Here is a 26,833-nt window from a genome sequence, read left to right as displayed (position 1 = left end):
CTTTAGAATTCAGAATACTAGGCATAGGGAGGGAACATGACCCTTGCACAAGATACAGGGAAGGGAAGTAATTTTGTAAAAGGGCAAAGGAAACAGAAGTCAAAGTAAATGCCCATGACAACTTCCAAGGGAACAGCCACTGTTATACTTTCAGGCATCTGATATAATTGTGTTGAGAGACAATATCATCGCTTGCTCTGAGTTTCTGTCCAAGTGTTGATATAATATTGAATTTCTCTCATTACACAACCCATTTATTCATTCTTTTACTTTAAGATACTATTCTTCTCTCCACTTATATCCACATTTTTCCACCTTTGGAAGGAACATTTGCCTAAGCACACTGTGGTGTTCTGGATTTCAGGCATCGATGCTAATCATTTTGTTTCATTTTTGCTTTTTGGTTGTGTGTTTTTGGGTTCTTTTTTGGTTTTGTTTTTGTTTGTTGTTGTTGTTTGGGGTTTTTTGTTGTTTGTTTTTTGTTTGTTTGTTTGTTTGCTTGTTTCTTGTATCAGGGATTAAACCTGGGAGGCACTTAACCACTGAGCCACATTCCTAGACCTATTTATGTTTTATTTTGAGACAGGGCCTCACTAAGTTGCTGAGGCTGGCTTTGAACTTGCAATTCTCCTGTCTCAGCCTTCTGAGCTACCGGGATTACAGGCATGTAATCTGGCTATCAGTGCTAATGTAATGGGGTTCAGATCATGGTTCTCTAAAGTATAGTACCATGGCATTTGAGAAAACAGTAGAAGCAAGAAGGTCACCAACACCTTCCTCTTGCTCTGTTTTCCTGAAGCAGGCATAAATCACAGAAAGAATTATCCTAGTCCAATTTTTTGCTATTATAACAGAATACTACAGATTGAGTAATTTGTAAATATATATATATATGTGTGTGTGTGTGTGTGTGTGTGCGCGCGCATGTGTGTGTTTTCCTCCTCACAATTTTGGAGGCTAGAAAGTGCAACATGAAAGGCCCTATCCAGAGGCAGTCTTCTTGCTACTCCTGCATGATGAAATGTATCACATGGTAAGGAACTATGCACAGCGACTGGGAGAACAAAGACATGAAATCAGGCTGAACTCATCAGGAACTCACGTGAGATAAGAGCATTAATCTTACTCATGAAGAAATCTGCCCTCATGACCTAATCACATCTTAAAGGTCCCGCCTTTTAATACCATCAAAGTAGCAAATTTCAACATGAGTTTTGAAAGGGACACTAAAACCATAGCACAATCCTAGACTGAAGCTCACCACAAAATTTGTGAGTACCTCCCAACAATGAATATTTAGATTTTGGACTAGATAATTTCCAACTGAGAGAAGGAGGTGCCCATCACTGACCTAACTTGGATTTTAGCAATCACAGGTCTGATTGGTAAGTATATTTATGATGTGGGACCAAAACTACCCTACAACAGTTATCCTTACAGAACAGATCTCCCCATGATGAGATTGTTTCTCTAAGACAGAACTGAGGCTAGCTCCTAAAGCAGTAGCAATCAAGTTATGATGGGAACTGAACTGCCCCCTTGAGTGATGATGACCTTCCCAGAGCTTCAGTCCTGAGATATTGATCAATCAGACCATATTCTGATCAGAATGAGTTACTCTGCCAGTCCAAGTAAACCTCCCAGCCATAAAACTCCCAGACCTTGCCTTTGTTTTCATTTTCTATGAAACCTCAGTTTCTATGAGCCCCTTGAAGATAGATCTTTGTCACTGTATTGCCACCTGTTCTTCCTGGTGTGGCCACACTGATTAAAACTTTACCACTGGTTATCTTTGATTAGCAAATTGGAGTGTGTGGGCAAGACTGATCTGTTGGGACCACTAGGATTGTTACAGTTCAGATATAAGGTGTCTTCCAAAAACATATGTGTGAGACAATGCAAGGATATTCAGAGGTAAAATAATTAGATTATGAGAAGTCTAACCTAATCAATAGCATTAATCAACTGTATGGATTAAATATGTAACTATAGGCAGGTGAGTGTGGTTGGAGGAGACAGGTCACTGGGGACATGTCTCTGAGGTTTATATTTTGTCCCTCATGAGTAGAGCTCTCTCTACTTCCTGATTGTCTTATACTGAACTGCTTTCCTCCTCTGTTCTGTCTCATCTTGGGCCCAGAGTAATGAACTCAGTTATCTATAGACTAAGACCTCTGAAATTGTGAGCCCCAACAAACTTTTCCTTCTCTCTGTTTTTCTTGTCAGGTCTTTTTGTCACAGTGGGAAAAAAAAAAACTAACTAAAATGAGAACTCTGGTAACAGTAGTACCAGCTTGCTATCAGATATTAATTTAAATTATCCCTAATGGCTGAAGGAGACAAAATATCAAAACCCAAAACACTCACACTGTCTTGGGTGATATGAGAGAATCACTCTTAATAGAGGATGGTGTCCAGAATAGTGTCATAATAAAGTAGAAATGACTTACTCAGAAACATGTGAAGAAAAGATACTCATGACATGCAGGAAGCCTCTTTTCTCTTAGACTGACTCTGGAACCCCTTTGTTCCAACCTTATTGATGTCTGTTTATTCACCCTATTTATTTTTTTCTAATTTTAAATAATTCTTTCTTTATTGCAGTGCTGGGGATTGAATTCAGAGCCTTGTGCATATTAGGCAAGTGTGCTGCTGCTGAGCTACACCTCCAGACTAGCATCTCGTTTCTTAATAACCATCTAAGCATTTTCACCCTGCTGGTATATCTACATTCTCTTCTGGTTTTCCCCATTTTCTTGATAATTAATTTAATGTTTTTATCAGCCTCTGTAAGACCCATGAAGGGAAGATAAGAAAGCCAATTTGATAAGGCTTTTCAGGATATTACTCAGTTTTGATCTTTGATTTTGTGACTCATTGTTTCAAGTTTAATGGTTGTTTTTGTTTTCGTTTGATACTGGATGCACTCAGGGGTGCCTTACCATTGAGCTACATCCCCAGTCCTTTTTTATTTTTTGAGACAGGGTTTTGCTAAGTTGCTTGAGGTCTCGCTAAGTTGTTGAGGCTGGGTTTTGAAATTCTGATCCTCCTGAACTCAGCCTCCTCAGTTGCTGAGATTACAGGAGTGTACCACCACACCCAGCACCACACCCAGCTGGTTGGTTGTTTTTTTCTTTAGTTGTAGTTCTTTATGTATATTTTGGATATTAATCTCTTACAGATATATGATTTTCAAATATTTTATCTTATTCTATTGGTTGACTTTCTCTCTCTCTCTCTCTCTCTCTCACACACACACACACACACACACACACACACACTACTGGGGAGATTGAACAGGTACTCTTTAACACTGACCTACACCTCCAGCCCTTTTTATTTATTTACTTTAATTAATATTTTTGTATGATGCTAGGGATTGAACCCAGAGCCTAGTACATGCAAAGCAAGCACTCTACCAACTAAGCTATATCCTTAGCCCCCTGCTTATTTTTATTTTGATACAGGGTTTCTCTAAATTGCCTAGGCTGGCCTAAACTTGCAATCCCCCTGCCTTAGCCTCCCAAGTCACTAACACCACAGGCATGTGTAATGTCTCATTCCCTCCATAGTATACTTTGATATACAAAAGATTTCTATTTTGTTGATGAACTCCTTGTCCATTTCTTCTTTCATCATCTATGCCATTGCTATCATATTCAAGAAGTCATTGCCAAATCCAATGTCATGGAGATTTTTTTCCCTATATTTTCTTCTAAGAACTTTGCAATTTTAGCTCTTGCATGTAGATCTTTGATCTACTTTGAGCTAATTGTATACAATGGTAATTCCAGCAAGTAGGGAAGCTGGGGCAAGAGGATCACAATTTTGAGGCCACCTAGGCAATTTAGTGAGACCCTGTCCCAAAATTTTAAAAAATTAAAAAGACTCTGGGATCTAGCTTAATGGTAGAGTGCTGCCTAGTATGTGCAAGGCCTTGAGTTCAATTCCCAGTACTGAAAAAACAAAAACATCATTTGAACATATTTTTGGGGACTTATTCCACACCTTGTCATAGGTTTTATTTTATTTTTTAATCCTTTATAACATTAATGCCCACGAAACACAAATGTAGAAAAATCTTTTTTTTCTATCAACTGTGATTCTGTTGAAACAGAGGCACAAAATTTAATTTTATGGAAAATATAACCACTCAGTGTTACTCAGCTAAACATGGCTGTAGCACAACAAACCCCAGAGATGTGCAATACTAATTCAACCCAGTAGTCCTATATTTTGGCAGCTTTCAGTCATTTAAAAAAACGTAATTTTCGTATCTATATATATAAACATGGGTGTGTAAAATATATTTTTCAAGCCCGGGTCTTCCCACCCACTTTAATATTTAATCAAATGATCCAGCACAGTATGATCATGCTTATCAAACAAGCAAGCAAATAAACAGAAGAACCACACCAAACCTACACACAACTCCATATGAAATCATTGGAACATTCTAGAACCAACAATCCCAGAAATGGCTATTAGTATTCTAGGAGTTTCAATAGGTGAAGGGCAGTGTAATGCAGTTTGAAAACTACAAAGGTGTGCTATTATAATGTTGCTAAGAAATTCTTATTCTTGTAACCATCATTTCTCTTGACTCTGTCGACATTGTTCATTTTCATGATTTTGAATATATTCCACGTGTTGCTCTGCAGCACCTGGCCCCTGAAATCTACTCCGGGTCTCTGCAGGGGTACCCCTTCGGAGCCCACAGCGCGCGAGGTTGCCAATATAAACCAAGGAAGCACCCCGCAACAGCCGCCTTGCCAACAGGGGGCGCGCCTCCCTCCACAGAATGCCGGGAGGCCCTAGCCAGGGCTCCCGGACCCGCCTCCACTTCAGCCCCGCCCTCGCCGCCGAGCCGCGTCCGGGTCCGCGCCCCGCCCCCCGCGCGGGTCGTCTCGGTAGCGCTGCGACGGCGGTGGCGGTATGGAGGGCGAGAGCACGTCGGCGGTGCTCTCCGGCTTTGTGCTCGGCGCGCTCTCCTTCCAGCACCTCAACACCGACTCGGACACGGTGAGCCGGCGCGCAGCCTCCCTCCCTCACCGCGCCGCGGCCGGATCCCCGCCCGGGGACTCTCCCTACGCCGCCGGGCCGCCTCTTCCCTCGCGGTCCAGGAGGTGCCTCCTGCCCGACGAGCCTTTCCCAAGAGTAGCCCTCCCGGGGCCTAACCCCTGCTCCCCTTCCCCGGCCCGAATGCCCCACACGCCCCAGTCTCATTCATCAGTCTCCCTTTTTCCTGGCCAAACTTGGGCGCGAACGGATAGAAAGTTCATCTCGTGCTCCGCTACCGCTGGGGAGGCAGCAGGTTAACTTTCCGTTTCGCCCGACTACCCGTGATCGATTGCAAAGACAACCGTGGACTTTTTCATGCCGGCAGCTCCTATGGTAGGAAGGTGAAGGAGTAAAAAATAGGTGTTGCATCCAGTGTCTGTTTTTCGGCAAATCTTAGTGAATGAAAAAAAACCTTAATTTGATGTATCAGATACCTGATTTGTTTGCACGTGCCATCAAGTTTCTTAAAATTATAAGGTTTCTATTTACTTTTCTGATACTTTTGGTTATAACTTAACCACAAATTTCCCCAAAATATTAAACATTTAAACGTTTTGCCTAGCTTCAAAACCACTGGATGAAATTAAAAAGTGATTTTTTTTAAATATAGTGCTTATTTTCTAAAAATTTATTAAATGAACAAGTCACAGTAAAATTCTTGTAAATTACGGTACCTTCTTGTCAGACAGCGGTTTCTCAGATATTTTAACTAAATTCTTTAAAGGGAGGTTTTTTAAAGATAGATTTAAGTTATCCTTGCTGCACATTTCTTAGTTTTTGTTTTCGAAGTACCAAAGTCCAAGAACACTGGAGTGTACAGTTTTGGGTTTTTTTCACCTTGATTCAAGTGAAAACATTGTAGAAACATTCCTTTAGTGCTTTTTATCCTTTGATGAAATGGGGGGCGGGTATTATTATTATTACCTATTATTAACCAGTTTTTAAAAAGGTAAAATTTCATTACCAAGCACACTAGGTCTATTTTTGGTTCTGGGGTTTCAACTGAGGGGTGGTTTACCATTGTGCAACATCCCCAGCCCTTTTTGTTTTTTGAGAGGGTGTCTCAAGTTAAGTTGCTGAGGCTGACCTGAATTTAAGATTCTCCTACCTTACCCTCCAGAGCGGCTGGGTCAGCCTGCCTGGCCACACTTGGTCTTTAAATGCACCTAAAGGAATATCTGAATACCCTGAACCAGGACAAATTCACCACTGCTGTGAGGATATACCTGTAGTTTCACAACTAATCAGGCCTACAGGACCCCTTTTAGAAAGCAGACTCAAATTGAATTCCAAAATCTTTAATCTTTCATATTTTGTATATTCTTCCCCATTTTGTACAATTTTAAATCTGAAAACACTTTCATTGTGTCATAGTTTAGAAACCTCCACTGACTCCTAGAAGCACTTGTTAAATCCAGACTCCCTGGCTAGTCATACGGGATGTTTTACTATTGGCTCCGCTTAAGTTTGCCTCTGTTTCAAGGCAAACTGTTCTACTAGTGTGTGCTTATTTTTGGCTTTAAGCCTTTTATGCTTTCAGGTGTGCTAAGTGCTTCAAGCTCTGGCCTACACAAATTATCAACTTCATTCTCACCTCTTCCACAGGGCCTTTTCCAGTTATTTCCGTCTTTGTTAATCTCTTTCCCCTTTATAAAATCACAGTGGTGTTTATAATCTCTTCTCATTTTTTTCTTCTAATTCTTTTTAACTGGTCATGTTTTCCAATTAAACTGGAAGCACCTTAGGTTTTTATGTGTCCCCTAGTAGCACACACATGTATACACTGTAAAATACTGGGAAATATGAATTATTTAAGAGACTGGACAGTAATTCTATCAATGTATTCCAAATTCTGCTTCTTTTTATTTTATAGGAAGGTTTTCTCCTTGGGGAAGTGAAAGGTGAAGCCAAGAATAGCATTACTGACTCCCAAATGGATGATGTTGAAGTTGTTTATACAATTGGTGAGTTACATACTTCTGTCTATTTTTGATAGTTTATGATGAAGGGATCAGCATAAGTTATTACTTTTAAATTGTTTAAAAAAAATACACTGATTTTTAAAAGCAGAATTTTTAAAATACATTGCACTCATCTTCAATTAAAATTATGGCCATGGACTGAAACAATGTAAAATATAGGAAGCAAATAAAATTGCTGCAGGGAAACTAAAAGGAAACAGCTGCTGTTTCCTAAAGGAAAAAAAAAGATAAGGGAGCTTTAAAATATATAGGAAGTCTTCTGATTACCTAACATATACAGTTTTTAATAAGGAGATGTGTGTGTGGGGGGGGTGTATACATTTTTTTCTTTTCTTTTTTTTTTTTTTTGTATTACTGGGTGTTGAACCCGATTGTGCTTAATCACTAAGTTAAGTCCCCAGCCCTTTTTATTTTGAGATAGGGTTTTACTAAGTTACTTAGTTAGGGCCTCCATGAGTTGCTAAGGCTAGCTTTGAACTTGCGATCATCTTGCTTCAGCCTCCTGAGCTGCTAGGATTACAGGCATGTGCCACTGTGCCTAGTAGGATATATATTTCTTTTTTAAAACAAATAGTATTGTACTTTATAACAGGTTTGACATCATGACATATGTTGTCATGACTGATATCTCTATAATATCATTTTTCATAACTGCAATATATTCCACTATGACCTTTCTGTGATTTAAGCAGACCTTTAAATAAATTATAATCAGCTATTTCCATTTTTTATTATAGATTACACTACAATGAATATTCTTGTACATAAACATTTGACTTTATTATCAATTCCTAGATATTATGCTGTTACAGGGTAAAAAAACTTTTTTTTTTTTTTTTTTTTTTTTTTTTAATGGCATGAGGATTTTGCTCTGGGCCTAGGCTGGCCTCAAATTACTGGACTCTAGTCATCCTCCTACTTCAACTGGGACTGCTTGGCAAGCTGATATAATTTGCCTTGTATATAACTTTTCATTCTTCCTAATGGTTATAACTGTCCCATTGTGTGGACACAGCATAACTTTTAAATACTATGAATAAGTTTCTGTTTATTAATACAATATTATAGTGAATATTTTATATATCTTTGTGCCCTTGTCTCTCTGAAAACCAAATTCATATAGGTAGACTAGCTAATAGCACTTTGGAAAATTCACTGCATTTTAGACTCCTTCGCAGTCTATAATAATGCCTGTGTCTCCATATTCAGGCTAACATGAAATATTATAACTTCTTTTAATCTTTGCCAATTTGATAAATTTTTTTTTTAGAAGTTAAGGTACTTTTTTTAGAAATATTTTTTAGTTGTCAATGGAGCTTTATTTTGTTTATTTATATGTGGTGCTGAGAATCAAACCTAGTGCCTTACACATTCTAGGCAAGTGCTCTACCACTGAGCCATAACTCCAGCCCCAATCTGATAAATTTTTTAAAAAGTAGTTTGCTTTTTTTTTTTTTTTTTTGGTGTTGCTGGACATAGAACCCAAAACCTAGAGCGCCGAGCTACTGTTAATTTGTATTTCTTGAGTACAAAAGAAGTTAAATATTCCTGGTTTTTACTGTTTTTTTTTTTTAGCCTTTGAAAAGCACAGACCTCTTCTATTCTTTGACTATATTTCTACTGGCTATGTTACTTTAATTGATTTGTATAACATTTTAATAATGGCCTTTTGTTATGTGCTATACACATGTTTATACAGGTTGTTATTTTGTTTGGTGCTGGGGATTGAACCTTAGGCATACTAAGCATACACTTCCCACTGAGCTACACCACAAGCCCAAGCAGTCTGTAATTTAACTTTGTTGATTTTTTTCTTTTTGCTAGTCATACACTTGGAGCTTTAAAAGCAAGATTTAGAGCATTTTCCCCCTAACTGGAATTAGCATGCCACCCAAAGAATGTAACACATTTAGAAAAATTTAATTAAGCAAACATTTCTTGACCAACTACACTGTGTACACAGGTACTTTGCTAAGCTTTAAGGTATTTGGTCAAATTATTTTAAAAGATTACTTTAACACAGATGGAGAATAGATGAAAATCCAAGACAGACAAATTACTGCCTCACATTGGTCATAAGATGTTCATCATTTTTACACTTTTCTTTCTTAGTTTACATTGCTATTGACAGAATAAAATTTGCCTCTTAAAAGATATTAGGGTCTGTTTTTGTTTTCTTTAGTTTGTAGCTAACACAGACAAAAGTTTTATGAAATAACTACTTAAAACAAGATATTTCTATTTGACAGATATTTCTAACAGTTGGATAAATTTAGAGCATAACCTTTTTAGTAACACAATGAAAATATTGCAACTTTAAACTTATATATTTTGTACTGTATTTATTAAATCATTATTTGAGGGAATATGGCATTGTGGTTCCTAGGGAAACTCTAGGTTTGAATTTTGGCTCTATCACTGGCTTGGGGAACCACTTCATCTCTCACTTTTTTTTTTTTTTTGGTCCTGGGGACTGAACCTAAGAGTAGTAAAACCTAGTTTTACCACTATACCTCCCCAGTTCCACCTCCACTTTTTAATTTTGAGACAGTATGTCAATAAGTTGCTGAGGCTGGTCGATTTGCAATCCTCTTACCTCAGCCTCCACAGTTGCTGGGAATATAGGTGTGCACCACCATGCTCAGCCTATTCCATCATTTTTGAAAAGGAAAGAATGATGGCATCTGACTTGTGAAGATTACATGAGATAATACTAAAGTACTTCCTGGCATGAAGTAAATGCTTGGAAGTGATTATTTAATTAATCATAACCAAAAATTCATTCAATATAATTGTGCTAAGAGTATCATTATCTTGCTGAGTTTCAGTCCAAGTATTAATATAATTCGGATTTCCCTCATTATACAACCCATTTATTCATCCCTTTTTCCCCCTAGACATTCAGAAATATATTCCATGCTACCGGCTTTTTAGGTGAGTAATAGTACTAGTAAGAGCAAGTAAACCATACATTGCCAAAGTTAATTCTCTGCAAGTGAAATAAGTTTTAAAACTAATGTAATATAAGTTACCAATTATACTATGAAGGTTTTGTTGTTGTTGTGTTAATACCTGAAAATTCACTTGTGCATTGTCAACCCTGTTTATAGTTCTTTCTCTGTTATATTACTGACTTTAGCTGGTCTCTGCTGCCTCTTGCAAGTACCAGTTTACCTTGACAATTGCTTTTCCATCTCACAACCAGTCACCTTTTTGCAACTTCATTGCATATTATAAGCTCACTCACTGGCATGTTCTTGTAAATTGATGGCAGACTTTCTTTTTAACCCTCTGATTCTAGTTTATTTTAGCAACTGTTTCCTCATTGATATTTTTTAGTGTTATATTATTTATCTAATCTGTTTCCTGTTGCTTTTTTAGGGTGAAAGCTTGTGCTTTTAGTCCTACATATACTAATAGAACCATTAGCTCTAATATACTGTATTTTTTTAAAAAAACTTATTGAGGTATAACATACACAAGGAAAAGTAGAAAATAAATGAATTTTCACAAAGAAAACACATGTAACCATAATTTTAATGTAGTAGCTTTACAATTTACTTAAACTACATGAGAAGAAGAATTATTATTGTATAGTAACACTGTTTATATACACATCTCTAAGAATGTGTAAAATTTACAGTAGAGTTCATGGCTAAAATAAGAAAGATCTATGCCAGGGATGTGGCAGAAAAAGGGGCTAAGTGTGGTCTTAAAAACCTATGTACCAGAGATAGGCATATAGCTCAGTTGGTAGAATGCTTGCCTCACATGCACAGTGCCCTGGGTTCAATCCCCAGCACCACAAAAATAAATAAATAAATAAATAAAACTGATATACCAGAAAAAAATTACCTTATGAAGTGCTTTAATGTACAATTGACATTCAAAATATCTGTTGATTAAATGAGAAAGGACTTCTTAAGGAACCCAATGGACCAGTAAAGAGAGAGAGTAAAAAAGTGATTCAGTTTCATTTGGCAGCTCTATTATCATTAGACCAACTGAGCTGAAGAAACCATCTAATCCAGTATTGCCTGAACCTTTTTGCAGCTACCAAAATTAAGGGACGGGTGCATAGGAGAGCCATTTGAAGTACTTGTTCCTCAAAAGGTTTTATACATGTCATTTTCATTTAAAAACAAACAGGCATAAAAAGTTCACGGTTTAATGAAGGCCAAAGAACTAATTAATAGTAGAGTAAAAACTAAAAGAAACAGGATTATTTCTTCTTCTTCTTCTTCTTCTTTTTTTTTTTTCCAGTGCTGGTGATGAAACCCAGGGTTTGTGCATGCTAGACAAGTGCTCTACCACTGAGCTACATCCCCAGCCCTTTTTATTTTTTGAGACCAAGTCTCCCTAAGATGTCAGGCTGGCCTTGAACTTGTGAGCCTCCTGCTTCAGCTTCCTGTATAGCTGGGATTACAGGCATGTGCCACACTATCTGGCTTATTAAAATAGTGGGTCTTTTTTTTTTTTTTTTGGTGTGAGGGAGTTGTTTTTTGGTACTAGGAACTGAACTCAAGGGCACTCAACCATTAAGCCACATCTCAAACCCTATTTTGTATTTTATTTAGAGACAGGGTCTCACTGAGTTGCTTAGTGCCTCACTTTTGCTGAGGCTGGCATTGAACTCATGATCCTTCTGCCTCAGCCTCCCAAGCCAAGGCGTGCACCACTGTGCCTGACTTAAAATGTTTTTAATGGGAAAATTTTCAACTCTTTTAAAAACATATTGCCTATTAAGTTACATTTTTTTCAGCTTTCTGTAACTGAACATTTTCAATGTATGCTTTGGAAGTGCCCAATAAAAGCCTGTTATAATTAATATTATTTATATAGGATTTTGTATAACATTTTATCATCATAGAAAATATTGTTGATCTCAATGCTAAAAGGAAGGAAATAATTTGTGATCTCATAGGAAGGGAAAGAAAGTCAGAAGCAAATGTTTTAGAATCCTAAATTTAGGATTATCTTCTGATTCTTGGACATTCCAATTACATAATAAAGAACACTGAACTTAACCAAAATCTATTCCTTTCCCCCACCTCTCCCAAAAACCCAACCATGTCCTAAAACAATAATTGAAATCAGCAATAAACTGTTCTTTTGTTAATGTGCTTCAATACTCAGTGTGCATTCTTTCATACATATCAATAACTGTAAAAAAATTAATAAGTAAAACCAAATTAATTGTGAACTGGCTATATGAACTTTCTAATACCTGTATTTAATGGATAGTTTGTTTCGTTTTAGGTTAATAAAATATATGATGTACAAACTTATCTCTTGAAGTTTTCCACTCCTTTTCCTTTCACTGCTTATGGACCTCATGTTTCTATCATTTTAAGTCTGTTAATTTGTGAATTTTCTCTACTATTTACTTTAGGACTTCCATCTGACAGGCAAGTAGGTATTGATTTTGGTTGGGTAGTTTGAGTTAAGAGTAACTAAAATTTAAAATGTTAATAAAAGTATCCAACTTCTACCTTATTTGAAATGTCTTTGTGACTTTTACAGCTTTTATAATTCTTCAGGTGAAGTAAATGAGCATGCACTGAAGAAAATATTTTCAAGTGTCAAAAAGGTATTCATGGTTTACCTTTTATTTTTGGTATTATATGCATTATTTTCAGCTCTTGAAAACAGTATTTTGACACAAATTTTAAGCAATATTTGTCTTCACAGTATCCAGTAAAGCAGATAAGAAAAGGCCTGCTCTTCCCAAAAATTCAGAGAAGTTGCTTTGAATACAAAACTACTGGTTAAAAGTATTTATCTTGTTCCCATCCTTCCCTTGACTACTCTAATTAACACTTAATACTGATTTCTTCTCTTCTATATTTCCCTATCTCGGTATGATTTATTCTAGGACTTAATCCATTTCTGTTATTTTATTTAGCTGTGGTTCCTTTTTTTTTTTTAATACAGGGTACAGGGTCTTGCTATGTTTCCCAGGTTGGTCTCAAATCCTTGAGCTCAAGTGATCCTCCAAACTCAGCCTCCCAAGTAGCTGTGACTTCAGGCACTTGCCAGTACACCTAGCTTTGCAGTTAACTATTTTTATACCATGGGGACAACTTCCTATAGAGCACTTAATCTGAATTCTCCACAGCTTGCTTCAGGTTCAGTTAAAAGTTGTTAGACAGTCAAAATGGATTATTTTTCCCCAATGCAAAATTTTCTCAAGTTAATAATTTTTCCCCCTTAAAGTTTGTATCTTTGACTTGAGAAGAAAAACAGAAGTATCATTCAAAAAGCATCCTTAGTTGAAAATGCTTGGGCTTTTTTCACAGTTACATTTGAGTATTTAAAAAAATGTCCCTGCAAAAATGTTTTAGGTTTAAAAAAACAGAAGCAATTTTAATTTCAGTTTAAAAGTACAAATGTCAAATTTAGTTGTTGAAACTGTCACAGATTTCTATGAATCATGGTGATTATATTTCTCTTTGTTCCAATTACTAAGTTTTCAGTAAATCAATTATTTTTCTGATTAAAAAATGACTTAGTGATACTAACAACACATTTGTTTAGCATGTTACGTTTATAAAACTCGACTTAGTCATCTTGAATTTAACTTTTGGGGCTACGTGATAATCATTCTCGTTTAAATTTCAGGTAGAAGCTAAGGAATCAACTGAGCTTATTTAATAAACTAAATATCAATACAGATAACTAACTGTTTTGAGGGGAGTGACTATCCATTAAGTGAAACAATGGCATTAATATTTTTCATGTGTATTTACTAAAGATTAAGATTGCACAGGCCTGGGGTTGTGGCTCAGTGGTAAAGCACTTGCCTGGCATGTGTGAAACCCTGGATTCCATCCTCAGCATCACATATAAATAAATAAATTATTTTAAAATAAAGATCCATTGACAACTAAAAAAAAAAAAAAAAAATAGATTGCAATATAGCACATGCCCTAAATAGACTAGAGTAAGTGAAGAATTATTTTCTCCCTGTAATCTACATTGATCAAAATTGTGGCCTTTTAACTGAATAGAAAATAAACTATAAGACAGTTTGCATACTTTGCAAAGGGAAAGCATATAACCAAGTGAATTCTTTGTTTGTTTATCTGTGACTCAAATCTTACTATTAAGAAAGTCATTTTAAAAGCCTGGCAAGGTGGTGCATGCCTATAATTCCAGCTACTAGGGAGACTGAGGTAGGAATATCACAAGTGAGGCCAATTTTGGGCAACTGAGCAAGACCATGTCTTAGAACAAAAAGGACTGGGGACATGTAGCTCAGTAGTAGAACACTCGCCTAGCATGTATGAAGCCCTGGGTTAAAACACTAGTATCGAAAAAACAAAGTCCATTATAAGACTCAGTTTTATTGCTAAGTTATATTAAGACATGCAATAATAATTATTAAGATATGTATTTAATTTTTTTCTGTTTTTTTTTTTCAGAATGTGGTAGGTTGGTACAAATTCCGTCGACATTCAGATCAGATCATGACATTTAGAGAGAGACTGCTTCACAAAAACTTACAGAAGCATCTTTCAAGCCAAGAACTTGTTTTTCTGCTGTTAACACCAAGTATAATAACGGAAAGCTGTTCTACTCATCGGCTGGAACATGCTTTATATAAACCTCAAAAAGGGTAAATGTTAGTTGGTCATTGGCTATTTTAAGCTAATAGGAAAAAAAATTAATATTTTTATAGTACTTTTGGCAATTTATAAAGTTTTCATACAGTGTTGTATTACATTGTCACAACAACTCTCTGAAGTGATCTTACCCATCTGTTAATTACAGATGAGAAAATGAAAGTCAAATAAGGAAATCAGAAACTAAGTGCAGAATGATGAATTGCTGTTATTTACTATGTGAGGTAGAAAAATAATTGTTGTAGATATTGGTTAATTAGGATATCATGTTGAACTTAAGCCTGGGTACTTGTGCAGCCTTTTTTGTAACCTTCTTCAAAGAAGTAAGGTAGTTTTTGATGGTCTACCAAAATGAGTCTAACAGGAACTCCCCTTCATTCTATAAACATTTACATTGAACATAAGAATTAGGATAAAGAGTACCAATTAAGATAAAATTTATTGTTCATGGAAGATAGGATAAATCTCAGACTTAATACCGTAAGGTTATCTGAAATGCTTGCGACCAGATTGGACTAAACATGTATCAGATTTTGAAATATTTGCAGATATCTAGGAAATGAGACTGAAGTCTAAACACAAAATTCATTTATACCTTATACATAGTCTGAAGATGATTTTATACAGTATTTTTATTGCCCCTGTGTTTTGAGTGGGACCTGAGGGGAAGTATAGAATTTCCCTTGTGGAAGGTTTCATATAGGGATTTCATATTTTGGAAAAGGGATGCTCAACTCATACTGCCCCCGCCCCCCCCCCCCCGACACTTTTTTAAATTGCAATGCTGGAGTTTGAACCCATGGCTTCATGCATGCTAACTAAGCAAGCACTCTACAGTAGGCTACATCCCCAGCCAAATTTTCTTTCTTTCTTCTTTTTGTGGTAGTACTAGGATATTAAGAGATTGAGTCTAGGGGTGCTATCACTAATGTACATCTTCAACCATTTTGATTTTTGTTTGTTTGTTTTTGGTACCAGGGATTAAAGCCAAGGTCACTTAACCAATTGAGCCACATTCCCCAGCCCTTTTTATTTTTTATTTTGAGGCAAGGTCTCACTAGGTTGCTTAGAACCTCACTAAGTTTTTGAGGCTGGCTTCAAACCTGAGATCCTCCTACCTCAGCTTCCAAACTGCTGGGATTATCCGTGTACACCACCACACCCAAGTCCTGTTGATTTTTTTTTTTTTTTTTTTTTTTTTTTTGAGACAGGATATTGTTAAGTGGCCAAGACGTAAACTATTTTTTTCACAAAATTTTCTTATACCATGTTCATTTCACAGCTTTTAAAAACAGGTTGCTTTGTGTTGCTCAAATAAGTAAATTCTATCTTGGTAAACATAAGGAATGGGGGGGGGGGCGTTGTTTAATCTTGTGGAGGTAAAGTAGTCTATTGTGATGTGTACATGCTATTTTTTCTCTTTATATTTTAAACTTATAAAATTTTATTTCATCAGACTGTTTTATAGGGTCCCTTTAGTGGTTGCCAATCTGGGCATGTCTGAACAGCTGGGTTATAAAACTGTATCAGGTTCCTGTATGTCCACTGGTTTTAGAAGAGCAGTAAAAACACACAGGTAAGATTCCTGAACTGTTTTTCCACTAAACCTACTCTTACTTATTTTTTGAAATTAGGTTTATTACACAAACAGAAGAATAAAAATGAAAGGAAAACTGATAAAATGAATATATTACTCAAGAAAACTGGACTGTTTGGGCAGGGAAGGAGGGGTACCAGGAATTGAAACCAAGGGCACTCAGCCACAGAGCTACAACCCCAGCCCTATTTTGTATTTTATTTAGAAACAGGGTCTCAATGAGTTGCTTAGTGTTTCACCATTGCTGAGGCTGGCTTTGAACTCTCAATCCTCCTGTCTCAGCCTCCCAAGCCACTAGTATTACAGGCGTGCACCACCGTGCCTGGTGAAAACTAGACTGTTTTACAGTCTCCAAGTTTCATTCTACTACTTGTCTATTTACACAAGTTATGTATATTTACCAGAGGAAATTGTAATTTTTCACAGCTCTGAATTTTTTAAAGAAGATGGATCTTTAAAGGAGGTACATAAGATAAATGAAATGTATGCTTCACTACAAGAAGAATTAAAGGTAAGTTAACTAACATCGAACACTTAAGACCACTTCAGAGTTCATATTAAATGATCACTGGAATTTTTTATGGATAACCTGACTTCAGATTTATATTATATTCCTTTACTCTAGTCATAAAGACTGTGATCTTAGTAGTGAATAACAGTTTAATCTTATCCACATTATATCTTGGCTATAGCCATTCATTTTGGAGATGTCACCTTCATTCCAGAATCTATGCTGAAGAAGCAGCCCTTATTTGGGACATGTTCTTGTGTCAAAAAGAAAAAAGCCAGAAAGATTGGAAATTCACAACAGCCTTAAAATTTAGCTCAAAACTGCCATGCCATCACATATCAATGGCCAGGGATACATAATCCTTTTATAGGATGAACAGGGAAGCAAATATTTGGTAACAATGCAATTACCATAGCATTGCAGTCTATCTTATTATATCATGTACTTTGAGAAGTAGCATCAATATGGGAATGGAAGTGCAAGAATTTATTGAGCCTGTGAAAGATAAAGGAAAGGGATCAAGAAGAGCCTTCAGACTGCAATTTTGCAAAAATCCGAGAAAGAAGAAGGGGATAGGACTACAGTTGGTTAGGTAGAACCTCAGATTACAGTGCCATTCTAAGAAAGTTCAGGTAGGCTGATGAGCAAAGTTGTTCTACAGGTATGGATTTGCACTGTTCTAGCACCTAGCTCAGTGACTGGCTAGAAACAGCTGTGGCTTAAGCCTAATCCAAAGCTGGTGATGTCCTTAACTATGCTTCCCCCAATTGGATATCTAAGTAATATATGTCCATGGATACCCGACTTGTCAATAGAGCACATTTAAGAGAAAAGGGGTATACTTTACATAACACTAATATTACATACTGTTTTTAATATGAGGGGGGGGGGAAAGCAGGAATTTTAGAAAGTAGAAACACCCAGATCTCATCATTTAACATAACTATTTTCACTTTGCTATAGTCTCCAGTTTTTCCCCTAATGTATACACACTTTGTAGTTGAAAATCATGGCAACAAAAAGTGTTCCGTAAGTTTAAAAAAAAAAAAAATTCCTATATCATTAAACATTTTTCATATTGCTACATATTCTTTATTTTTAATACAGTATATGTACTTCTTAAATTTTAAAATTGTCAGATTTATCATGTAAAACATGTTTTTATACACATTGTGGAATGGAGAAATTGATCTAAATAACAAATGTATTGCCTCACATAATATTTTCATGGTGAGAACACTTAGTATTCACTCTACATTTTTTAAGAACACAACGTATTGTCGTTTACTATAGTCTCAAAGTTGTACAATGGATTTCTTTTTCTTTCCATATTAGCAGTGCTGAGGATTGAATCCAGAGCCTCATGCATGCTAAGCAAGCACTCTACCACAAAGCCACATCCCCAGCCTTGTACAATAGATTTCTTGATCTTATTCATCCTACCTGCCTGTGATAATTTTTTGCAATATGTCTGTCTCCCCATTTCCTTACAACCACTCCAGTCCTTGGTAATCACTTTTCTATGAAATCAACTTGCTAGCTGGGCATGGTAATACATTCCTAATAATTTCAGCAACTCAGGAGGCTGAGGCAAGAATCACAAGTTTAGACCAGCCAGAGCAACTTAGAAAGACCCTATCTCAAAATAATTCTAGGGATGAAAAAAATAAAGAGGAAGAATCCTGTCATTGGTGACAACATAATCAAGCTGACTTCTTTTTGTTTTTCTGGTGGTACCGAGGATTGGGCCCGGGATGCTCTACCACTGAGCTACATTTCCGGTCTTTTTAAATTTGTTTATTTTGAGATGGGGTCTCACTGAGTTGCTATTGATCTTGCCAAGTTGACCAGGCTTGCTTTGAACTTCCAGTCCTCCTGCCTCAGCCTCCTGGGTTGATGAGAATACAGGTATGTACCACTCATTCTTTTTTTAAGGGTGAATAGTGTTCCATTGTGTATATATTACCACATTTTTTTTATCCATTCATCAGTCAGTGGACATTTACATTGATTCCATGTCTTGACTATTTGAATCATGCTGGGTAGATATCCTAAAAGTATCCACTGAAACTGGCTTAACTTTTAGCCTATAATTAGAATTATATTAAGTATATTATATCAATATGAACATGATCTTTATATAAAGTTTTGTTGTATATTGAGATACACTCAGGAAGTGGAATTATTCATACTTTTAAAATTGATGATACACAGCCACTTGCTTTTCAAAAGTATTGTCTAATAAGAATTAAAAACTTTCAGTTTCCTTTCATAACATGGAAATAGTCATTTGTCTTTTTTTCAATTGTCAGTTTCTTAATGTTAAATATGTGCAGGAACTTTGCATCTTAAAATTACATCAGTGAATTAAAATTCCAGTTTATTTCTATTATCAAGGAAATATTTGGTATGATAAATCCATCTCTTAATGAGAAGTTAATATATCCGAAAAGCATTTTACAACCTATAAAGTACCATACAGAGTTATTATTAAAGTCCTCTAGAAAATAGCAGACTAAAATAAAATTTATAGGAAGTGTACCATTGAGAGTTTTATATTACTTGTGAATCTAGACTGTTATTTCATGATTTGGTGTTTTACCTATGCTATTAAATTATTTTACTTTGCAGACTGTATGTAAAAAAGTGGAGCAAAGTGAACGGGAAGTAGAAAAATTAATAAAGGATGTAAACAGATTAAAACAAGAAATTAAAAAAAGGCAACAAGCACAGATTCAGGCAGCACGTAAGTAAAATGTTAACACATCACTACTTTCCTTGCATTTCTCACTGATTGGAATTATGGACGGACCAACTGCGCTCAGTGAAGAATATGTCCACTTTGGGATTAAAAGCAGTCATTTTATTAATACTCTTAAATCTTACCAAAACAAGGAACTAGTACTATAGTAGGTATGCTGTATTTGTTGATATTAAAGCATATAACTTAAAATTTAATTTTCTCCTAGAATATTATGGCATAAAAATAGGAATTGGGGATTATACATGGCATTATTCTCACTTTGAATAATTTGATAGAATTGTTGAAGTCTTTTTGACTCTTGACAAATAGCTAATTATAAAAGAACATGGAATTTTTATGGAATAAAAAATGTTGATCCTGTTGTTTTCTTTTGTTTAGGAGAGAAGAATGTTCAAGAAGACCCTCAGGAGAACATTTTGCTTTGTCAAGCTTTACAGACCTTTTTTCCAGGCAGTGAATTTCTTCATTCTTGTGTTATCTCTTTGACCAATAGGCATATTTCTAAAAGTAGGTGTAACACCAACCACCATCTGGATGTGGTAGACAACCTGACCTTAATGGTAGAGTATACCCATACTCCTGAAGCTAGCCCAGCTAGTACACCACCAACGACTAAGCGAAAAGCTATAGACATAGAGAACAGATGGAAAATGAAGAAATCACGATTGTTAAAGAGAGAACACAAACTATCTAAGACAGGTACTGATAGTAGTTACCAAGAAAAAGCATCCACAACCAGTAGCCCAGAAACAGATGAAGAGATTGAGAAAATGAAGGGTTCTGGTGAATATCCACTGTCTCCCACATTTTGATCCTTTTAACCCAAAATAAGACTTTTGATTTGGTCGAAGGGTAAAGACAAATGTTTATTATTTTTATTATATTCAGCTGTTCATAGTAATACATGTATAATGTATTTTGTTTTTACTATGTTCACCTTTTTACAGTACTACAAAGATAAGTTCTACTGCATTTATTTTATAAAGTACTTCCAAAAATATCAGATGCTTTTATTTATTTATATTTTTGTGGTGCTGGAGATTGAAACGAGGGCTTTGCACACACTAGGCAAGTGCTGTACCACTGAGCTACACCCATAGCCCAAGATGTCTTTATTGTAAAATCAAAACTTTTCATCTTGCTTTCACAACTATTGAGGGAAAGGCCTTAAAAAGGCACATTCTTTTAAACTAGTATGGCTCTTAGAAATGGGAAAGAGACTATTTTTCACAACATGGGAAGAAGCATAAAGTTTATATGAAAATTTATATAATCTTTATGTCATTAACCTTATGTAAGTCATTAAGATTTTAGTCCTTATGCAGTGATACAAAGTATATTGTTAAACTGGACATGATGGTACACATGTGTAATCTTAGGTACTTGCTACTCTAAAGGCTGGGGTAGAAAGGTCACTTGTGCACAGAAGTTAGAGGCCATCCAGGGCAACATAGCACTCAAAAGTGTCATGACAGGTACGGTGGCAGTGCTGTACACCTGTAATCCCAGTAGCTTGGAAGTCTGAGGCAGGAAAATCGCAAGTTCAAAGCCAGCCTGAGCAACTTAGGCCCTAAGAAACTTAGTGAGACCCTATCTGTAAATAAAATATAATAAAAGGGCTGGGGGTATGGCTCACTGGTTAAGCACCCCTGGGTTCAATCTCTGGGATAAAAAAAAAAAAAAAGTGTTCATGTGCAGTTGTATTTATATGTCTTCCATCACATGAAAGCTTTACCACTGGACATCATACTGAATATACACTTTGAACTTTGTACTCCTATTGCTTTCTAGAGACATTACTAAATAGAAAAAAATATATAATCTAGTAACAGATGAATCTTCTGTGTTAACATGCATTAATTATTATGGGATGTTTATGAATCCACATCATCAATCAGGATGACTTGTGTAGATTTCTAGTGTTGTTTTAACTTAAATAACTGGTACTGTACACAGCAGGAAGACAAGAATCAGTCTGAACCTTATTTGCAACACTGGAGTAAGAGAAGATGATTGGCAGTAGATTTATGCATTTGTCATCCCTTTATGTAAAGAATACTATCAGTTTAAGGATAGATTCATCCAGGAATAAATGTTTTTTGTCTTTCTGAGACAGCCCAGTGTACATCTCTGCAAAGAGAAGAGCTGCCCTCCTAACCAGGCACACTTACATTTGATAATTAGAAAATGATTTCAAGCATTTATAACTTCATGGGATCCAAACATTACATAAGAACTACACTTTGCTGCACCCATTTCCCTAAAGTCATCCCATCTGTAACACAGAATCTGACCCAAAGTAGTATTCCAACACAAGCCATCCCTCCCATATTTCCTATTCCAATTAGTGGTTCATTACTTTATGAATGAACTACTGGGGATATAAGTGACAATCAGACAGGACCACTTTTATTCAAGCTACGTACCATTTAATGAGTATTAACATTTTAAGTAAGCAACCTATTCTGTGAATAGTCATACAAAGGAGATGCTTCACTCCTGATCTCTTGAAACACTTTTCTTCGCAAAGGTTAGTTTGAGTCAGTAGAGGTCAATTTATTATAAAAATAAGTTGTTAATAACCTTATATCATTTATTCCCGATATTTGATGTTACAAACTTTAGGGTCTTTGAGATATGCAGGATCCTTGTATGTAACTGGCATAAACCCTGTAAAGAGATATTAAAGTTCTTCACAAAAAATAATGAGCAAACTTTTTACTAATTCAGTTGTTCAAGGCACACTTACCCATTATTTGAGCTCTCTTAATAGCTTTTGTAATTTCTTTCTGTTTCTTCCCACAAAGACCTATAAAAATTTAAAAAGTGCTGTTTTATTCATAAAAATGCCAGTAGTCAAACTATAACAACTTAAGTCAAGGTCAGATTTTCTTTTTTTTCTGTAAAGGGCCAGAATATTAATATTTTGGCCTTTGGGGCTACAGTCTCCATTCACAACTACTCTGCTGTTATAACTACAAAGCAACCATGTGGCACTAGGTAAATAAAACTACAAAAACAAGAGGCAGATTGGATCTAGTCTATCTATGGACAGTCTGTGATCAACAAGCTTTAGTTTATAATGTCTGAAGTATAATTCACAACATAAGGTACAATTTTTTTAAGCCCAAGTTTTTCATGTGGCCAGTGTATAGTTAACCCTGACGACAACAGAGTGTTTTCCCTTAAGTACCTAAATCCAGTGTGGTCTAACAATGTAGTATCTAGTCTAATAGTGATTTATAACATGATCTGAAAATTTGCCAGTTTTCTTAAGTGACAGAGATAGATATAATTATTATTTAAACTGTTATGATTAAAAAATAAATACCTGTTATATGTCTTCCATAAATGCATCCAGTAAACGGAGAAATAAATTGGGACAGAAGCTGTGTTTGGAGTTTTATGTGGAGGGAAAAATATTTATTTGGTTATTCAACCCTGAATGTAAATTTCAAGGAAAAAAAATCCATATACATGACTTTCAAGTAATATAAAGATCTAATAAGTTTTAGAGAAATTTTAATTGAGATAATATCATATTAACAAGTCATCTTTCTAAATACTGAAAGTTAACATCTAATCCAGCATATCAAAAAGTCTATATAGCAATAACATATTAATTAGCATATTCAGTCAATGGTAAAGCGGTATTGATAAACCACAGATATCCTTCTAAAATACTGCGCTTATAACAAGTTACCAAAACATTTCATCTATCATTATAAGCTATTACATACTCATGAAGATAAATTATCAGATTGAACTGGGATCTTCAAGAGGTACACACATTGGGCCATTTTCTACAACTTATGTTCTATTAACTTAAATACTGTTCACTTTGTAGGTGTCAGACACTGTTCTTAGCACTTTGCATAATCTTCCTCCTATACTGTGTTCTAATAATTTTTCCCTCAAAGACGGTTACAATTTATATTACCATCAGTACACTTAACTTCAGCACCATTCACTCCCCCTAAATTTGCCGCTTCTACTTTACTGAGAGTAAACAAGACACAGCATTTGAAGCAGTGACAAGGATAGTGAGGTACAAAAATCAGCTTCACCAGAGGAACTTTTTTTCCAAAGTATTTACACCTACCAAATGAGAATCACTGCTATGAAGAGCTATATTATCCAAACCTTTGGAGCACAGAAAATAGAGAAATTCTGAACTAAAATAATAGTAAATAATTGAAGTTGAATAAAGATACCTTACAAATAGAATTATAACCAGATTTAAAATTATGAAGTTACTAAAATAGTTGCCTCTACATAAAACCTGCTATAAAATTAATAACAAAAGTGCAAAAATCTAAAAATTAAGTATCAGAATAAAACCAGATCTCACCTGTACATTTTTATAATCTACACGTTTCTCACACAAGATACATTTCTTAAGAGGCTCCTTATAAGGATTTTCCATTGGAACAGGCTAGGATAAAGAAAGAGAAATCTCATGACATAATGTGATCTGGATTTGAAAAAATATATTAAAGTTAACAAATGTAAATCCATTCAAAGGCACACAGTACATTTCTTCCTGTGTACATATTTTGCACAAGCACTTTATTTTGTGTCAATTTGGCTTAAGAAGGAATTACCTCATGAAGATTCTGGAATAAAATATAAACTTTTTAGAAAAGAGTTTATAGGAGAAACAATGCAAGTCTGGTAAAAAAAAAAAAAAGTGATTTTATGTTCAAATGCTTTTTTCCAATTATAGATGTTTAAACATTTTTAATTTAAATTCAATAAACTTCTTTAAACTAAGATAAAGCAGAATAGATGACATGCTATTCCTATGTTAATATAATCATTAAATAGTTTATTCATTCCCTTATTATGCTTTAACTATGGCCCCAAGCTGTTCTATAAGTTAGTGTTAGCCTTTTTGACTTCTCTGTCTCCACTACTGTCTCTGATGCTTCTGTTATGCCTTCCTCCTACTGTCAGAATGTTTTGTCTCCAGTATGGAGGTGCTTAATCTAGAAATGTTTTTGAAGTCTACAATGCCCTGTAATTGTATGCAAAATTTTAAATGAATATGACCATGTCCCTTTTTCTGTAGAGAGGATCTATATCTTTCATTAGTCTCAGTGGGGTTTATGGCCTAAAAAGGGAGTAAACTTCCTTTATTCTCTTAAAGTATGGTGTGTGGATTAAATGACCAAGATAGATGCATAGAGGGAATAGATAAGTACTTTTCTTTTTTCCCCCATTTCTCAAACTTTCTTAGTCTGATTTATATTCAGCTCACATATAAAGACTATATTCCTTCTCAACACTGGCTAAGTGCTTTGTATGGGATGATTAGTGTCAAAAAAATTACCTTGGCATGTAGTAAGGAAACCTATGCCGCCCAAGTCCATGATAGTACTTCAAACCCATAAAAATATAGGTTAGAGGAAACTATTAAATGTCCTGGTGTAAAACTTTAATTTTGATGCCACATTTATTAAGGCAGAATACCAAAAGTGACGATTGAAATAAAGGTAGGACAATCCCTTTGTTCAATTATATACAATTATTCTATTCACCTAAACTACCTTTTGAAATTCCCAAATAACATAATCTTATGTTTAATATCTAGGAAGAAAATATGGCAAGAAGCTATGCTTCTAACAAGAGTCTAGGAATTCTCTTACTTCGAAACTCACCTAGGAAACTATAATCAATGAGTTATAAGTTCCAAACTCAGAGTAATGATAATTATATTATTTTATCCTACAGTTGAACTGCAATTAGTTATAAAAATTTGGTCATATTTGCAAGTGCTCTACTTACATAAAGAAAAAAATTCTTACCAGGTCCTCATTGCTGGTTACCTGTTTATATTGTGAACAACCTCTTCTCCACAGCACTGCAATTAAACAGAAATAGTAATAAACAGTTCCTTTTGTAAGCTGAGTAGCAAATAAGGATTTTTGTTTTAGCTCAGTGCAGTGAGTGTCTGTAATCCCAGTTACTATAGAGCCTGAGGCAGGAGTCTCAAAAGTTCAAGGCCAGTCTGGGCAACTTGGACCTTGTGGCAAAATAAAATTTCAAAAGGATTGGACAAGTACTTCAGTGACAGGATGCTTGCCTAGATTGAGGGAGGTCCTGGGTTGATCTCCAGTACCACACACACCAAAAAAAGATGTATGGAGGTCAGACTAATCAAGGGACAAAACATAAAAGTTTTATAAGTCTTTAAATTTGGGTCAAATAAGTCATAAAACGTGATTCCCAGGGCTTTGAGGATAGGGCATATATTTTCCTCCATAAAACCTTTCACCTGCTCTCTTCCTGACATTTACTCTTTTATTCCAGTTATAGTCAGATTTTAACACTAATACGTATAGAAACAAAAGAAAGGCACTGTTATACCAAAGGGAAAATGAAAAATGGATTCTTTACAGAGAGTAATTATTGATAGCGAAGAATAAAGATAAACGTGCATAAATTATAGATTCGAGGACCTATGACACAATTCCGCTCTGATCTGGGAACTTAGACCTCTGAAGTTCTTTGTTGGGTGACTGTGGAAATGTTCCTTTCTCCCCAAGTTTATACGTAAAATCTTAGGCAGGGCCCTCCCCTCGGTACAGAGGATTGAACCCTGGGGCTCTCTACTTCTGGACTAGATCCCCACTTTTTTTTTTTTTTTTTTTAAGCCAAGGTCTCGCTAAGTTGAGGAGACTGGACTTGGATTTGTGATCCTCCTGCCTTAGCTCCCTGAGTAAATGATTACAGGCCTGCACCACCGGGCCAGCGCCCTTTTTACAGAATTATTTCACCCATCACTTTCCTTTTATGTTCAAAAAATTTTAAGGAGTTGACTTAACATCTCACGGGCCCATCAGTTCTAAAGCAGCAGTCGTGGACCTTACTGATTCCCACCCATTTCAGAAAAACTTTATCGCCTAGAAATCGGCTTCGTTCTGTTAACAGTGATAAGTCCACCGGCCAATAGGGCCAAAGCAATGGCTATGGTGCTACAATGGAGACTTTACCCGCGCGAGTTCCGGGATTTGGGAGGCAGACAGTAGCAGTTATCCAATGTGTCAACTTCTTCCCTAAAGTACGGCAAGAAGCAATCACAGCTGCCATGGTTCCTCGTTATTCCTTTTCCTTTCCTTTTTCCAAGTCGTCCAACTAGGTCCCTTCCGGTAATCTTCCCTGTGGACTCGAGGACTTCATTCTAAGGTTCCGTAGGCGAACGCGGAAAAAAACGCGAAAGGGGGTTTCTTAGTGCGCCTGCGCAGCAGATTTTGAATCCAGCCCTCACTGCGCCAGAATCAAGTGACATTT

General features: G+C 35.8%; 2 protein-coding genes across 6 annotated transcripts; one reads left to right on the top strand and one right to left on the bottom strand.

Moving 5' to 3' along the window:
• The first annotated feature begins 4,910 nt into the window (after positions 1 to 4,910).
• Abraxas1 (abraxas 1, BRCA1 A complex subunit) lies at positions 4,911 to 20,540 on the top strand. Of its 4 annotated transcripts, XM_076863970.1 has the most exons (9): positions 4,911 to 5,022; positions 6,935 to 7,025; positions 9,941 to 9,977; positions 12,567 to 12,633; positions 14,468 to 14,661; positions 16,125 to 16,244; positions 16,692 to 16,776; positions 19,408 to 19,522; positions 19,919 to 20,540. In XM_076863970.1, exons 1-9 carry the CDS (start codon positions 4,936 to 4,938, stop codon positions 20,350 to 20,352), a joined length of 1,230 nt encoding a protein of 409 aa, XP_076720085.1. In that variant the 5' UTR covers positions 4,911 to 4,935; the 3' UTR covers positions 20,353 to 20,540. The 4 variants fall into 4 exon arrangements, with proteins under 4 accessions (XP_076720085.1, XP_076720086.1, XP_076720087.1 ...); XM_076863971.1 differs by lacking the exons at positions 9,941 to 9,977; positions 12,567 to 12,633 and having other exon boundaries at positions 4,937 to 5,022; XM_076863972.1 differs by lacking the exons at positions 4,911 to 5,022; positions 9,941 to 9,977 and having other exon boundaries at positions 6,957 to 7,025.
• Positions 20,541 to 21,947: 1,407 nt separating this feature from the next.
• Mrps18c (mitochondrial ribosomal protein S18C) lies at positions 21,948 to 26,702 on the bottom strand. Of its 2 annotated transcripts, none has more exons than XM_076863976.1 (6): positions 26,536 to 26,702; positions 25,369 to 25,403; positions 23,892 to 23,975; positions 22,872 to 22,929; positions 22,290 to 22,349; positions 21,948 to 22,210 (listed from the first exon to the last, which is right to left on the bottom strand). In XM_076863976.1, exons 1-6 carry the CDS (start codon positions 26,630 to 26,632, stop codon positions 22,134 to 22,136), a joined length of 411 nt encoding a protein of 136 aa, XP_076720091.1. In that variant the 5' UTR covers positions 26,633 to 26,702; the 3' UTR covers positions 21,948 to 22,133. The 2 variants fall into 2 exon arrangements, with proteins under 2 accessions (XP_076720091.1, XP_076720090.1); XM_076863975.1 differs by having other exon boundaries at positions 25,348 to 25,403; positions 26,536 to 26,699.
• Positions 26,703 to 26,833: the final 131 nt, after the last annotated feature.

Source organism: Callospermophilus lateralis, chromosome 8, assembly GCF_048772815.1.
Source record: "Callospermophilus lateralis isolate mCalLat2 chromosome 8, mCalLat2.hap1, whole genome shotgun sequence".
Lineage (NCBI taxonomy): Eukaryota > Metazoa > Chordata > Mammalia > Rodentia > Sciuridae > Callospermophilus > Callospermophilus lateralis.
Note: the sequence above shows the minus strand (reverse complement) of the source record. Positions and strands in the feature narration are given on the sequence as shown.